Source organism: Epinephelus fuscoguttatus, linkage group LG4 (assembly GCF_011397635.1).
Source record: "Epinephelus fuscoguttatus linkage group LG4, E.fuscoguttatus.final_Chr_v1".
Taxonomy (NCBI): Eukaryota; Metazoa; Chordata; class Actinopteri; order Perciformes; family Serranidae; genus Epinephelus; species Epinephelus fuscoguttatus.
The window spans coordinates 14,226,464-14,239,497 of NC_064755.1; the positions used below are offsets into that span (position 1 = coordinate 14,226,464).

The 13,034-nt window shown below is 40.4% G+C and overlaps 1 protein-coding gene across 1 annotated transcript in view; it reads left to right on the forward strand.

The window, feature by feature from the left end:
- cdh13 (cadherin 13, H-cadherin (heart)) overlaps window positions 1–13,034 on the forward strand; it is a 460,534-nt gene that overhangs the window by 373,674 nt on the left and 73,826 nt on the right. Inside the window, exons 10-11 of the mRNA XM_049574962.1 lie at window positions 8,142–8,324; window positions 8,415–8,668. Coding sequence (XP_049430919.1) covers window positions 8,142–8,324; window positions 8,415–8,668 — 437 coding nt within the window. The remainder of the gene's footprint in view (window positions 1–8,141; window positions 8,325–8,414; window positions 8,669–13,034) is intronic.

Below are 13,034 nucleotides of genomic sequence, written 5' to 3' on the forward strand. Positions count from 1 at the left end.
GTCTGTGTATAGGATTGTGTGGGAAGATGAGTGATCATGTGCACCTGGTTTCATTTCAGCCTCATGCTGGTACAATGAAAATGGTGCCTTTTTACAGATTTGCCGTCTGTCTACACCTCATTGCCGAGAGTTAAGCTGCTTTTGGAAGCAAAAAAAGGAAGGAGAAGTGGCTGCTTGGAAATGTACATGATTCCTGTTTAACTCAGGGGGATTTCTTTCTAAATTTGACTTCTACATCTGTGACGTCGACTTCCGTATTTTCTGATTACATAGGGGGCTAGAAAAGCTAAATTAGTGCATGGCTTCATCATGAGAGTTTAAGACTTTCTAAACATTTTATGAAATGTTAAAGGTGCCACAACATTTTTAGATATCTGTATGCCTTTTTTCAGCTAGTGTGTGTGGATATATCCACTTACAGTAGACAGCTTACACTGCTTTCTAAGAACTGCCTTGAAAGGATCAAAAAAGTAGTGAATAAGAAGCGATGGATTTCCAAAAAGGGCTAAAAATGCCCAGAAAGATTTGGCGGAAAAGAAACCAACATGCCCAGGAACACAAACCTCAAATGCCTCGGTAGCAGCGCCACCCTGCTGCAATGTGGCAATGGAGCAAATGCTTCTGGAGGCAAAATAGTGTTGTCTCAGGAGGTTTAATGTGATGGGCCACTGTTATGTGTGTTCCCTTATAGAGAAAATCTTTGGGGCAGCGGGGACGTGTCACAAAGTACTTTCCATTAGGACAAACGAACAGCTGCTCAACTGTCTGTCTGGCTGCCTGTCAGTGTAGCCCTTAACTGCCATCTGTATTCATAACACAATCTGACAGACATCCAGGAGTAAAATAAGTTGATCTTCCTTCGTCTCTGCTCATGCGTGTATGTGTGTACATGGTGCTGTGTACTATGTACAAGAAAATGCTCAGCGTGTGTGTTTGCTTGACTGAAATTACATGCACATGTTTATTTTGTATGTCTGTGAGAAGCAGAATGGGATAGAAAAGTCAGATTGATGGTTTATAGCACCCAGTATCAAACTCAAAACTACCACTTTTTTTTACTTGCTCTTTAGCTTGACCCATATTTGTCTCTGTCTCTCTGTTTTATTCGCATGTTTTTCTTCACCCTTGTATTGGCCACAGCTCTGCACACAGCAGTGTAGAAGAAAGGGTCTTGGGCAGTGGTTTGTAAAACGCAAACAATGCCAGCTGGCAATGAAAGACAAATTAAAAGCCTGTATAAGAAATAGGAGGCAATTTCCATAGTAGTGTTAATGAGGCAGAGAGCATTTAGTGTTACTCGGTAAAGCTGACAGATGTGTATACTCTTCCAAGGCCTCACATCTCTTTCTCGGGCCCTTTGCCAGAATTCCAGGCTTCCTTTGCACCCCATCTGTTGGAGGAAAGATACATTGAATGTTGTTGACAGTGCTGGGATGCAGGTTTCGTGGTGTTACGTTGTGTTTGCAGAAATCAACCAGCTGTTTCACTTTGGTTTGCAGATGTTTTCCTCCTTTCGGTTGCTTTGAGGTTTAGTGTTGTCACATAGCATCCACTCAGCATCCCACAGTAAATGAGCAAGTGATTGGGTGCCCACGTTTGACAAATGTCTCGCCATGGTGCTCTCCCCGTTTCTAAAACATCAGGTCTTATTAAAATGTAATTAAGTTGTTGTTGATTTTGTTTTATTACTTGGTTTCTGGAGCACTAAAAGGTTCCTCATTGGTCCAGTAAATGATAAAATGCAGTAGCGGAATATGGGTCAGACAAACTACACATTTTGTTGTACCACAGATGATTTACTTATTAATACCAGCTGCTATTATATATTGACTGCTACACTATTTGTGCTTTAAGTAAAGTGCTTAAAATACATCAGTGATGGACATGCTGTGTTCATCATCTTATGTGAAGCCTGTTAGCACGCTTACATATGTTAATTTACCCTAGCTAAACACAAAATGCAGCTGAGGCTGTTGGATTGTTGGAATTTGTTTACCTGATGGAGCTGGATAAGGAGTTATGGAATTACCAAAGTTTCTACAATTTGTTCTGTGTAAAACAGGAATGTGTGCACCCAAATTTTATGGTGATTCATCTAGTAGTTGTCAAGACATTTTACTCACGATCACACATCAAGTTGGGGAGATGCTTGAGGTAGAGTCAGGGGATAACCAGAATCACTCCACTGGTCACTGCAAATAACTGCACCAAATGTTATGGCACTCCATCCAATATTTGCCAAGACATTTCAGTATGGACAAAAGTCATGGACCTACTGACCTATAGACCAACATTGTTACTAGGGATGGACATTTGAAGAAATTTCCCTTATCGATAATCGGAAAAATTAACGATCAATTATCGATTAAATGTCCATGACATAAAATACTAAACACAGCGTGTTTTTCCTCAATGAAATATTTATTCCAAGAACTACATATAGTCCAACAATCCTCGTAGACAAGGCACACAATCCTCTTAGACAAGCAGTTAAAGTTTAAATGTTTAACTGTTAAACAAAAAAGATATGCTGCGCTTTCCGGCAGCCGAGCATCTGGCACCGAGCCAGACCACACAAATTAATGAGCCAACATTACTGTGCTCTTGAACACAATTGAGCCTCTTTTAGACACAATTCCAAAAAACAATCATATCAAACGATAATAAATTTAAAAAAATATATATATATTACTTATGGCTGACAATTTTTGCCAAAATGTAACTTCAAAGTTCAAATGAGTTCAAACGTAATTCACAATCAAATATGCCTATTTAACTAGAGCCTCATAAAACAATAACAAGTGACTCACATAAAGGCTGCGGTGGTGACTGTCCACTCCGAACAAAGTAATGTAACTCCTACTGATTCTTGTTGAGGAATATTAGCATGTTAACATGCTCAGGGGTGAGACGCGAGCGCAGCCTGGTGATAGTCAGTCCAGCAGCTGAAAACACCCGCTCTGACGGGACCGAAGTTGCAGGGATGCACATGACATCGCAATATTTACACTGGACTTCATCATTTTTTAAGTTGAAATGGTCCCACACCAAACTCCGCTTTGACCGCTTCATGTTTCCTTTTGATTTCTACGGCAGCTCGGAGGCAGTGGAGGTTTTCTCTGTCTCCTAAAAATAGTTAAATGTCGCCCCCTGCTGGTGAAATGTCTCATTGCTGCCACATAGTGAAATTCATTGCATTGCTTCAAGACAGACACACTTCACGTTATCGAAAACAATCTTAACGATCAATTATCGATTAATCATGCCCATCCCTAATTGTTACCCTACAGCCATGCCGTTAGCATGGCTAAAAAGGTATTAAAGCTAAACCTACAGTTTCTGGTTTCAGTTAGCTAACAGGAGGAACCTGCACCACCACTGTGGACTGCAATATCTTGACTGACATGTATAATGGCCTTAAGTACTGATCTGTTATTTTCCAGTAATAGTAAGGAATTACTTTGACAATGTTATCTATATATATATATATATATATATATATATACATATTATATATTATTGTGCCTACATTGTGTTATTTCATGATACTATTTTAAGTAGAATTATCGGAACAATAATCACAGCTCAAATTCCTCATAAAAGCTTGGCAATTACTGCCCTGTTAAACAAAATGACACAGTGGCCGGAGTCTGTTGTTGGGTTTGTTTATTTGTTTGTCATTAAAACTCACCTTGTAGCAGTGGGTGTTCACTGTCCTTTTTAGGATCTATTCACACAGTAAGCAATCAGCAGCTCCTCAACAATCAACACCTCCTCATCTCACCTCAAGAAGATGTAACTGTCAGTCCCATTAGGTGATCGTCAGTGTCATGTAAAGGCAAAACTATTGGATGAGTAAAGTTACAGATATAATTTGAAAAACTTCATTTAAGCCTCATTGTAGCTACAGGCTACAATGAGGCTAAAAACAGAGTTCAAATGACGTTTTTCCAATCAATTTTTTATGTCGGGGCTTCAGGACACTTGGATCACTACGGACGAGCAGTATGGAGATATTTTGTGGTTTCAGTTATGTGTTTTTAGACGTTTTAATGTGGGGCGCTCAGCCTCCATTAGGTGAAGTTGTGTTGTTATCCCCTCTCCCCTTGGATCTCCGTAAATGTTGTGAGGACTCTAAAACGTCACCTGAGCCTCCCTCGGCATATGGGTGAGTAGATAATGGCTGAATTTTAATTTTTGGGTGCACTATCCCTTTAAGCCATGTTGAAAGTGCTTTTTAGGTGTGTTTTGAATCAACTAAACTTTACAGCACTTCACAGAAACCCCACTGCCAGCTATTGTTTTGGAGGTGTAATTGCAGAGTGACACAGACACCACTGCACAAGTATAAATGCTCACAATGACGTAGGCCGCTTGCGTAGGCTACAGCGTAGGCTCTGCATAGATCTTAAGGATATACCTGATTAAATAAAGGGTTTATAAACTGAACTTTTGTCACACACTAAAATTGTGTCATCTCTTACTATGAACATCAGGTCTGCATCAGTTATTGTTTATGGTAAATCATTGCTGTATGGTAATGCAGTTTAAGTGCATATTTCTACACATAACAATACAACAATGTTTTGAGTGCTAATGGAGGCCTGGAACTGAAAAAATACATATATATTTCTAAACCACAGCAGCATGGTTTGTTAAAGTGGTTAACTGTGATGTACAAGGTTTTTAGTAAAGCAAGAGAATACCTTTATAATGCATTTTTAACGACAGAGCAATTAGTGGATGAGCACACCGAGCCAAAGCATCATGTTCCCACAGCAGGTGCACATGAAAGATGGAGTGAGGTCACGCCAGTACACGTGACATGTGACAGACTGTAATAAACAAAAGTCACCGTGGCTGTCACAAAGTAGGTGTAAATAGTGTAATCAACAATTACAGTGCTGAAACTTTCGACTGAAACCTGACATTATCCATGTATTTATCTTTTCCTCTTAAATTGTTGTGCCTTATCTATTGGCAGCATGGCATTACCTTGAAGATTTATGGGACAGATTATTGGAAAAAGTCAGGCATAAAAGGAGATGGGGAAACAGAAAATCAATATCACACTGTAGTTTTTACTCCTTAGAATCTTAAATGTCTGGAGTGTAAAGCTCTGTGATTTATGGCTTCTTTCAACTGTGTTTTTATTCATTCATTCTTTCTTTCTTTCTGTCTTTCTTTTTATCTATCTGTGTGTGTGTGTGTGTGTGTTTGACTCTTGGCCTCCATGACCATGGTCACGTGGTCATCTTTTTCTGAGAGTGAAGCAAGCAAGAGTCACTACTGTAATTGGCTCTCTGTCTGGGCCTGGGAGTCTTAGATAGAAAACAGCCAACACACACACACACACACACACACACACACACACACACACGGATAAAAGCAAACTTGAAGGCAGACCTTTTTTCTTCCCCCCCCCCCCCCACTCTTAATGTGTTTAAGTCATTTCAGTCTGGGAGCTCTGCCTCGTAGTTAGTCATTTCCTTCTAGTCTTTCAGGTGACTGGTTGCTTTGTGCTCCAGGTGGAATTGGGGCCTTATCAGCGGCAGGGCAGGAGCCCAGTGGCCACATCACACAGAATACAGCGTTTCCTCCAACCGCATGACTGCCCCACATGATTAAACCCAATCTGACCGGCTGTTGTCTGTGTGTCCGTCCTGTATTTTTGTGTGTGTGTGTTTGCGAGGGAAGGAAAGAGTGAGAGAGCTTGCAAGTGTTATCTGTCGCTTCAAGTCCAGAAGAGGATGATGAGCATGGCAATGCCAATGACGTGCATTTGTCTCTGATCACAGTGCTTGTGTCTTTGAGTGCTTACAGTGGGGGCATGTAGGTAACGTGTGTAAAAGGGCTTTCACTGCTTCGGGGTTCTTCGCTAAAGTGACAGCAGTTGCTGTTTAAATTTAAATTCCAGTACATCCCACTTGTTTTTAAAAATGAGCACTGGGCTTTTTATGTTTCAAACATCCCCCTAATTTCCACATGATGCTTTTGTACCGGACCACTGCAGGCTTGCAGGACAAAAGGGGCCAACAATGACCATGTGGGCACAAACATAACCTCCTTCTTTAAAGAACATTGTGCTTCTATCCTATGTGCCCTAAATGACTGTGAATGGTTCAGTGTGTTTTTTTAAACAAGCTTTGGATGAATAAAAAAGGAGAAAAGAAAGGAAAGAGAAGAAATCAATGTTTGTGTCTCTTCAGATAAATGCATGGAGCCAGGCAGTGTAAGGCGGTAAGAGGGTAATCTGTGAAACAACAATACCGTGGGCTGACAGGAGACGCAGTAATCTAGGCTGGACCAGTGCTATCCTTAAACAGAGTGTTCTGTGTCTGAAAGATTACACTGTAAGCTGCGACACCATAATGGTCCTGACACACGCGCATGCACACACACACACACACACACACACACACACACACACACACGCACAGAATTGCTTCTGCCTGCCTGGAGCTCCTGCTAGGGTTCCCGTGTTCAGGATGTAGTCTTTACTGAGAGACTTGCTGGCAGAATGCATTGATAGCAATCTGAGGCCTGCTGCCAACAATAAGCAATAAGGGAGTGATTGACACTAAAAGATAAATGAGATGCACTATGGAGAATTCATGATTAAGGATCAGATAGTGTTTATTCTGTTATTTGTACAGTGTTTGTCCATGCAGTCATGTGTTTATTAGTCCTTCTGTGAATTAATGTTTAGGCAAACACTTTTTAATTGATTTGACTGCTGAATATCAGACTTGACAGATTGATTAACTATGACATTTATTTACAAACTCATCATTTATCATTTATCTCTCTCACTCCCTTCCTTCCTTTCTTTCTTTCTGTCTGTCTCTGTTTTTCTTTCTTTACAGTAATTTCTTCCCCTATTTCCAGCTGTAGCATCTGAGTATTAAAATAGCTCTGATATTTTACAACTGTATTACTGAGCCGAAAACTTTCCCAAATCAAACATGAAGCTTTCCTCCCTAAAATCAACTATTTCAATAATGAGGATATTTTTGTTTTATACAACATTAAAATGACTCCAAGCAGAAATATATAAAGATGAAGATGAAACAAACTAAAGTTATGTATTGTGAGTATCCTTGACGTCTAACAAATACATCGAGGGCATTTCCATCCTCATAAAACATCAGCAAGGCCTATTCTTTTGAATTATTTACACCCCGCATTGTTAACATTCATATTTGCTCGCTCGCAGTCTCAGGGTTAGGGTTGATGGTGTGTATCTATTTTTTCTTTGTGCGTTGTTGCAACCAGCAGAATAGCAAGAAAACACCAGCAGGAATGTGCATCACATTGCTCATGCATGTGCACAGTGCAAATAAAACGGGGACCCACTCATAAAAGCATTGCTACAGTGCAACGAGAGCACTAGCGGTCAATAACGCCACAGGGTAATTCAGTCTGAAGGTAAAGCAAATTTTTCTCCTTTGTTCACTCAATTTTTTCCACAAGTGGGGCAGCTATGGTGAAATAATCATACTGTAACAGCTGTGCATTTTGTAGAAAAGGCACAGATGTGTGTTGATGTGTTCTGAAAGGATATTAAGACACTGCAAACTTGGCAATGGCTATCGACTAGGCTAAGCTGTGTTCGAGCACAATCAGGTCAGAAGTCAGAAGACCACAGACATGTTTTTTTCCCTCTTCATTTTTAAAGAGTGCTTTTAAAACTTTCAACCTGAGAAAAATGTGAAAAGCAAATAAAAGGAGCATGGATATTTCAAGGTCAAACTTCACCCAGTTGCCTTTATGCTAGAGTGACGACCAAGGAACTGCAAAGTCCTCAGCTTTCCATCAGTGCATTTCTCACAGCAACTTGAGTTTCTTCTTTCAAATGAAATGAACATTTTTTCACTCAAGTTTGAGACACAGTCAGCTGGGGCAGACGCCTTTGTCTAAACTCATGTTCTCATCCACTTTGTGTGCAATCATGCTGCCTCTAAAATTCACATTCAGTCTGAAGACAGTTACCTAAATCTGCTCCTGAGAGAAAGTCTTTGTCTGTACCATCCTTTCTGTCTGCGTCCAGTTTGATTTGTTCTCCGATAGTCTATAGATTTCAGTATCCTCACTGCTTCCTTCTTACTAATGATGATTTGTCTGTCTGTCTCCTCCAACAGTTCGAGGCATATGTGTATGAGGGCTCGACAGGTGTGGTGGTCAACCTGACAGTAGACGACAGGGACGACCCAGACACGGGGGCATGGAGAGCGATCTACTCTATAATTAACGGAGATCCCACGCTGAGCTTTGAGATCCAAACCAACCCAGACAATAACGAGGGCATGCTGTCTGTCGTCAAGGTATACAAAACTATCCACCCTATGCATTCAAATGCTACAGCTAGTAACATTATTACCCTTTCCTTACATTCCATTATTTTCTCCCTTCAGCCTCTGGACTATGAGGCCACAGCATTCCACACGCTACTCATCAAAGTGGAGAATGAGGATGCTCTGGTTCCTGATGTCGGCTATGGCCCCAGCTCTACAGCCACTGTACACGTCACAGTCCTGGACATCAACGAGGGCCCCGTCTTCTTCCCCGACCCCCTGACAGTCACCAGGATGGAAAACATTCCTTTGGGCAGTTTTGTGGCCTCACTCAATGCCACAGATCCAGATATATTACAGACACAGAGTGTCAGGTAAGGAGCCGGGGATAAAATCAAGTGGAAAACAGCCAGAGTTGAAGTGAGACTGATTGAAATCGAGCTGCAAAACTGTGCTTGTCTTGTGCATAAGAAAATGAGAAGGTAGAAAGAGTGGCATAGAGTTTGATTGTGTTGTGCGATTGACTGACTTCTGTTGTAGCTCACAAGCTTAGTATTGTCGGTAATAAGCTGTCTGATATTCATTTAGTTTCACTCTGTTCAGCTGAGCAACATAATCAAGTATGGTTTGCTAATGGGACCCTTTGAGAAGCACTTAAAGTTTTCTCTCATAAGGGCAGTTCACTTATGTCAGTAAGCTTTCAGATATGTTTATCTCTTTCATCTGATTCCCATCACTTCCATCCATCCATCCCCATTGTTTTGTTTGCCTGTTAGGGCTGCTTTATCTGTCTGTGTTGTGTAAACAGATTAGAGATATTGCTCCAGCAATCGACAGTTTACTGGCACAGGTCAAACCATTCACCCTATCAACTGGAAAGTCAGAGAGTGGGGCAGCTCATTAACTTTAACTATGTTACGGAAAAAAACCCCTCTTCCTTAAATATTACCATCATCATAACAGGAAGGCTATTAGTTTCACTATGTGCTACAATAAAAATCATTCCTCTTACTGCCAGAGGGAGCCCCATAGCGTGTGCTGTGCTTCCTTTTACAAGACGGAAAACTCATCATTGCATTTATTGGCTTTCAGGCCTAATTTGTACTCAATTTAGACTGCTCTCTTTCTGCACCCTTAGAGTTATATATCATGTAAAAAATAGTGTTAAGTAAACACATGGGGATAATAAAGAACCAAGGAAATAAAACTCAGCAGATCGTGACTTTAATGCTCAAATTATTGACGCTGCTTTATGTGCTGTAAAAGGTAGACACCGTGTCAGTATCAAATGCCACATAACGTGAAGTTGTTCAGCTGAATGTTGTATAGGAGTCAGGGCCTGAGCCCATAAAGCTTTGCCAAGCGGCAGTCTGAGATCACAAGTCAGGTCACATGACCGTATAAATCTCAAAAAGTCTGAAAGCACAAACCAGTCTCTGAATACATATTTTGTTCAGTAGTGCCAGCACGCTACTGGAATACTGAAATCAAAGGGCAGTTTTTGTTTTGCTATGGGTTTCTGGGAAGATCAAGAAACATGCTCTATTGAACACTACCTTAGGCCATAAGCTTACTTTAAATCTATATTTAGTAGTTTCACATGATTGGCTGAAGTCTAGCAGTATTTTGGTGGTTGCCTTTATTGATTTAACCTTGATAGTCATGATAACATTAGTCAATGGTCATAATTTAATTTAAAATCCAAACAAACTTTGCACATCAAAGCAACCAGAAATGGGGGAAAAATGTAGATTACGAAAATATTTAAAGTATAGATCAAAGCCAACCAACAGTCACAGCTGAAGCACACTTCTTTACAGTACCTGAAATATGCTCAGTTTAACTAAACTAAGAGTCTACAGCCATGCTAGCAGCTCTGTGAGTCTCTTCATAGGTACACCTGTGTTTTGTGGTAAATGCTAATGACAGTGCTCAAATGTTAAACAGCCCGGTAAGACCACCTTGATGACCTGAGCTCAACATTTTGTTTTGCTCTCTGTATCAGTCTGGACCCGCTGCTGCCCCAAACACATTCAGTGGGCTGGTGTACTCACCGTGACACACAAACTCCTCCAGCTAATCAGCATAACAAAACAACACATCTTCATCACCAGCAGAGCCAGTTGATAAAGTTTTTGTCAAATCCAGTCAAAAAAACTGAGAAAATATCTTTCCCTCTGAGAAATTCTGTGCATACTCTCATTATTGTTTGATTATTGCTATTGACCCTATTTCTGTGATAAATTCACTTATTGCTGTGTTTACTTTTCTAATGTTAGAGTTAGCACTTGTTGCTTTGGGAGCCTCCATTACTGTTCTGCAAGCCGCAGCCTGCATTTTACGTCATCAACTACGCCCCAGTCCCTGATTGGCCCCAGTTGGATTTTAATTTCTTGAGAGTGTTTGGGATGGCAGCAAATCAAACTGATGAAGAAAGCAAAACAGAATGTTAAGCTCACATCATCATGATGGTCTCACCAAGCTAATAATGTTTGCCATGTTCACCACCCTAGTTTAGGTTGTCAGCATGCTAACATTTGCTAATTTGTACAGCTGAGGGTGATGGGAACGCCATTAGTTTTTGCAGGTATTTGGTCATAAAAACACGCTATTGGATATTTAAAGTTTTGACCTGATGATGGTGCTGGATGAAAAGCTAAAGTCTGCTTCCACTCAAAAATGTGTTTTACTTAGGCCTATGTCCCTAAAATGTTTGACTTATATACTGACTCGTATTTGTCACTAGAGAGATGTTATTACATTCCTCTCCTGAAGGGGGCGATGTCTTTGCACTTTCCTATAACCTGAGAATCAAAAGTACATTGGGCATGCTAGATTATGTATGTCACTAATACAAAAGCCTATTGAAAACTGAAAACTCCAGCACAGACAAGACCTGTCAACAAGAGAGCAGAGTTAGCATTAGCCTAGTGAAATTTTGTCAGCAAACATGGTACAGTGTGCAGTTTTTGGATATAAACCAGATCCTGCAGCATGCTTCCACCAAAAACCCCATTGTTGTAGATATTATTGTTTATTTCACAACTAACTCCGTGTTAGTCACTGCCAGTTAGCCTACAAGCTAACAAGCTAACAAACCACATAAATAGAAGATGCTAACTACACTTACTAATCTGAATCTGGATCTGACTGAGGCTTCAGCATTTATGACTGAATCTCTCTGATGTTTCTTCCAATACTTACGTTAGCCATCTTGATGCACGCTGCTCTTTTACCTGGCATGAGCAGCACTGGAGAAAGTGGAAAGAGAAAGCAAAACTTACTGCAAGCAAATTTCTCAAGGAAGGAAGAAAGAAAGAAAGAAAGAAAGAAAGAAAGAAAGAAAGAAAGAGTTGATCTGCTTCCAGCCCTTTTTCAGAGTTTATTTTTTTAATTATGTGGAAAAAACATGTTACACAAAATACTTGTATCAATATTTCACTTCAAAATGTGGCTTGAGGGGAAATTTTGAGGATCATCAAATTTATAACTGCTCATCCTGAGGGGATCTATCCAGTTGTTGAATCATTTCACTTGAAACCAAAATGTCAACCTCACGTTGGCACTAGAGGGAAAGTCGGGTGATCAGGATTCATTGGTGGGCACCATAGATAGTTGTACCAAATTCATGATAATCCGTCCAATATCTAGACAGATATATAAAAAACTACAAACCAAGATGCCTCTTTCACTGATTTCATCCGACTATCCAGGAGTGAAAGTTTTTCACCAAACCAAATATAAAGTAGAAAACGGTTTTATATTTGTTTTTCCTCATTCAGACTTCACTTTGTCTCATCTGTTTGTCCTTCAGCAGATGTTGGTCTTCAGTAACACATTTACCACATCCTACTGCTCCGGAATTGCACTGCAATTGAAAAACACCCCACTGATGCAAGACTAAACATTTAATAGTATGCTGTCATTGAACAACACTTTAAAAAGATGAATTTCTACATGATTCACTCAGGTTAGGTTAGGAGGTTGAATAGTTGGTTGTCTCTTTCCGACACACAGTCTTTTTTTATATTTGCATTTGAATATTTAAGCTATACTGATAACTTAAAAGCATTCTCCAAAGATTCTGGTGACATTTTATCTATCTATAGCCACCGAGAGCTCTGTGTTTATGACATCTCCTTTGCATCTTTTACTGATCTTCCGAGTCATATACCTGCGTCTTTCCAACTTCATACTTGCTGCTGTGCTCCTCTCATCTGCAGCATACATTTCTGTATTTTTCTTCATGGCCTCTGTGTTTGTTGTCATTCCATCCTCTGACATTTTGCCAGTAACGGTGACTTTGAAATGTCATAACTCTGACCTGCAGACAGGTTGAGGACTGTGAAAGACAGACAGTTGGAGAGGTGGAAATAGAGAGAGAGCGTGCACAGAATGAAATGGCAAAAAAAGGAGGATATCTGTTTGCCTTCCTCTCTCCTTCCATGTCTCTCTCTGCACAGTGGAGGTGTGTTTATTTGTGTGTGTGTGTGTGTGTGTGTGTGTGTGTGTGTGTGTGTGTGTGTCTGCCCCTTGGGATGCTAAGGTCAAATGCATTTGACATGGAACACAATCGGTGTGACTCTCTGGTCAGAGATAGCAGCAGACAGTGCCCAACACACACACACACACACACATGATCCTGTGTGGATATTTGTGAAGACTGCTTTGATTCTGTAACAACAGGAATAACGCACATACAAAAACATCTATTGGCATTACATTGAGAAGGTAAGACCT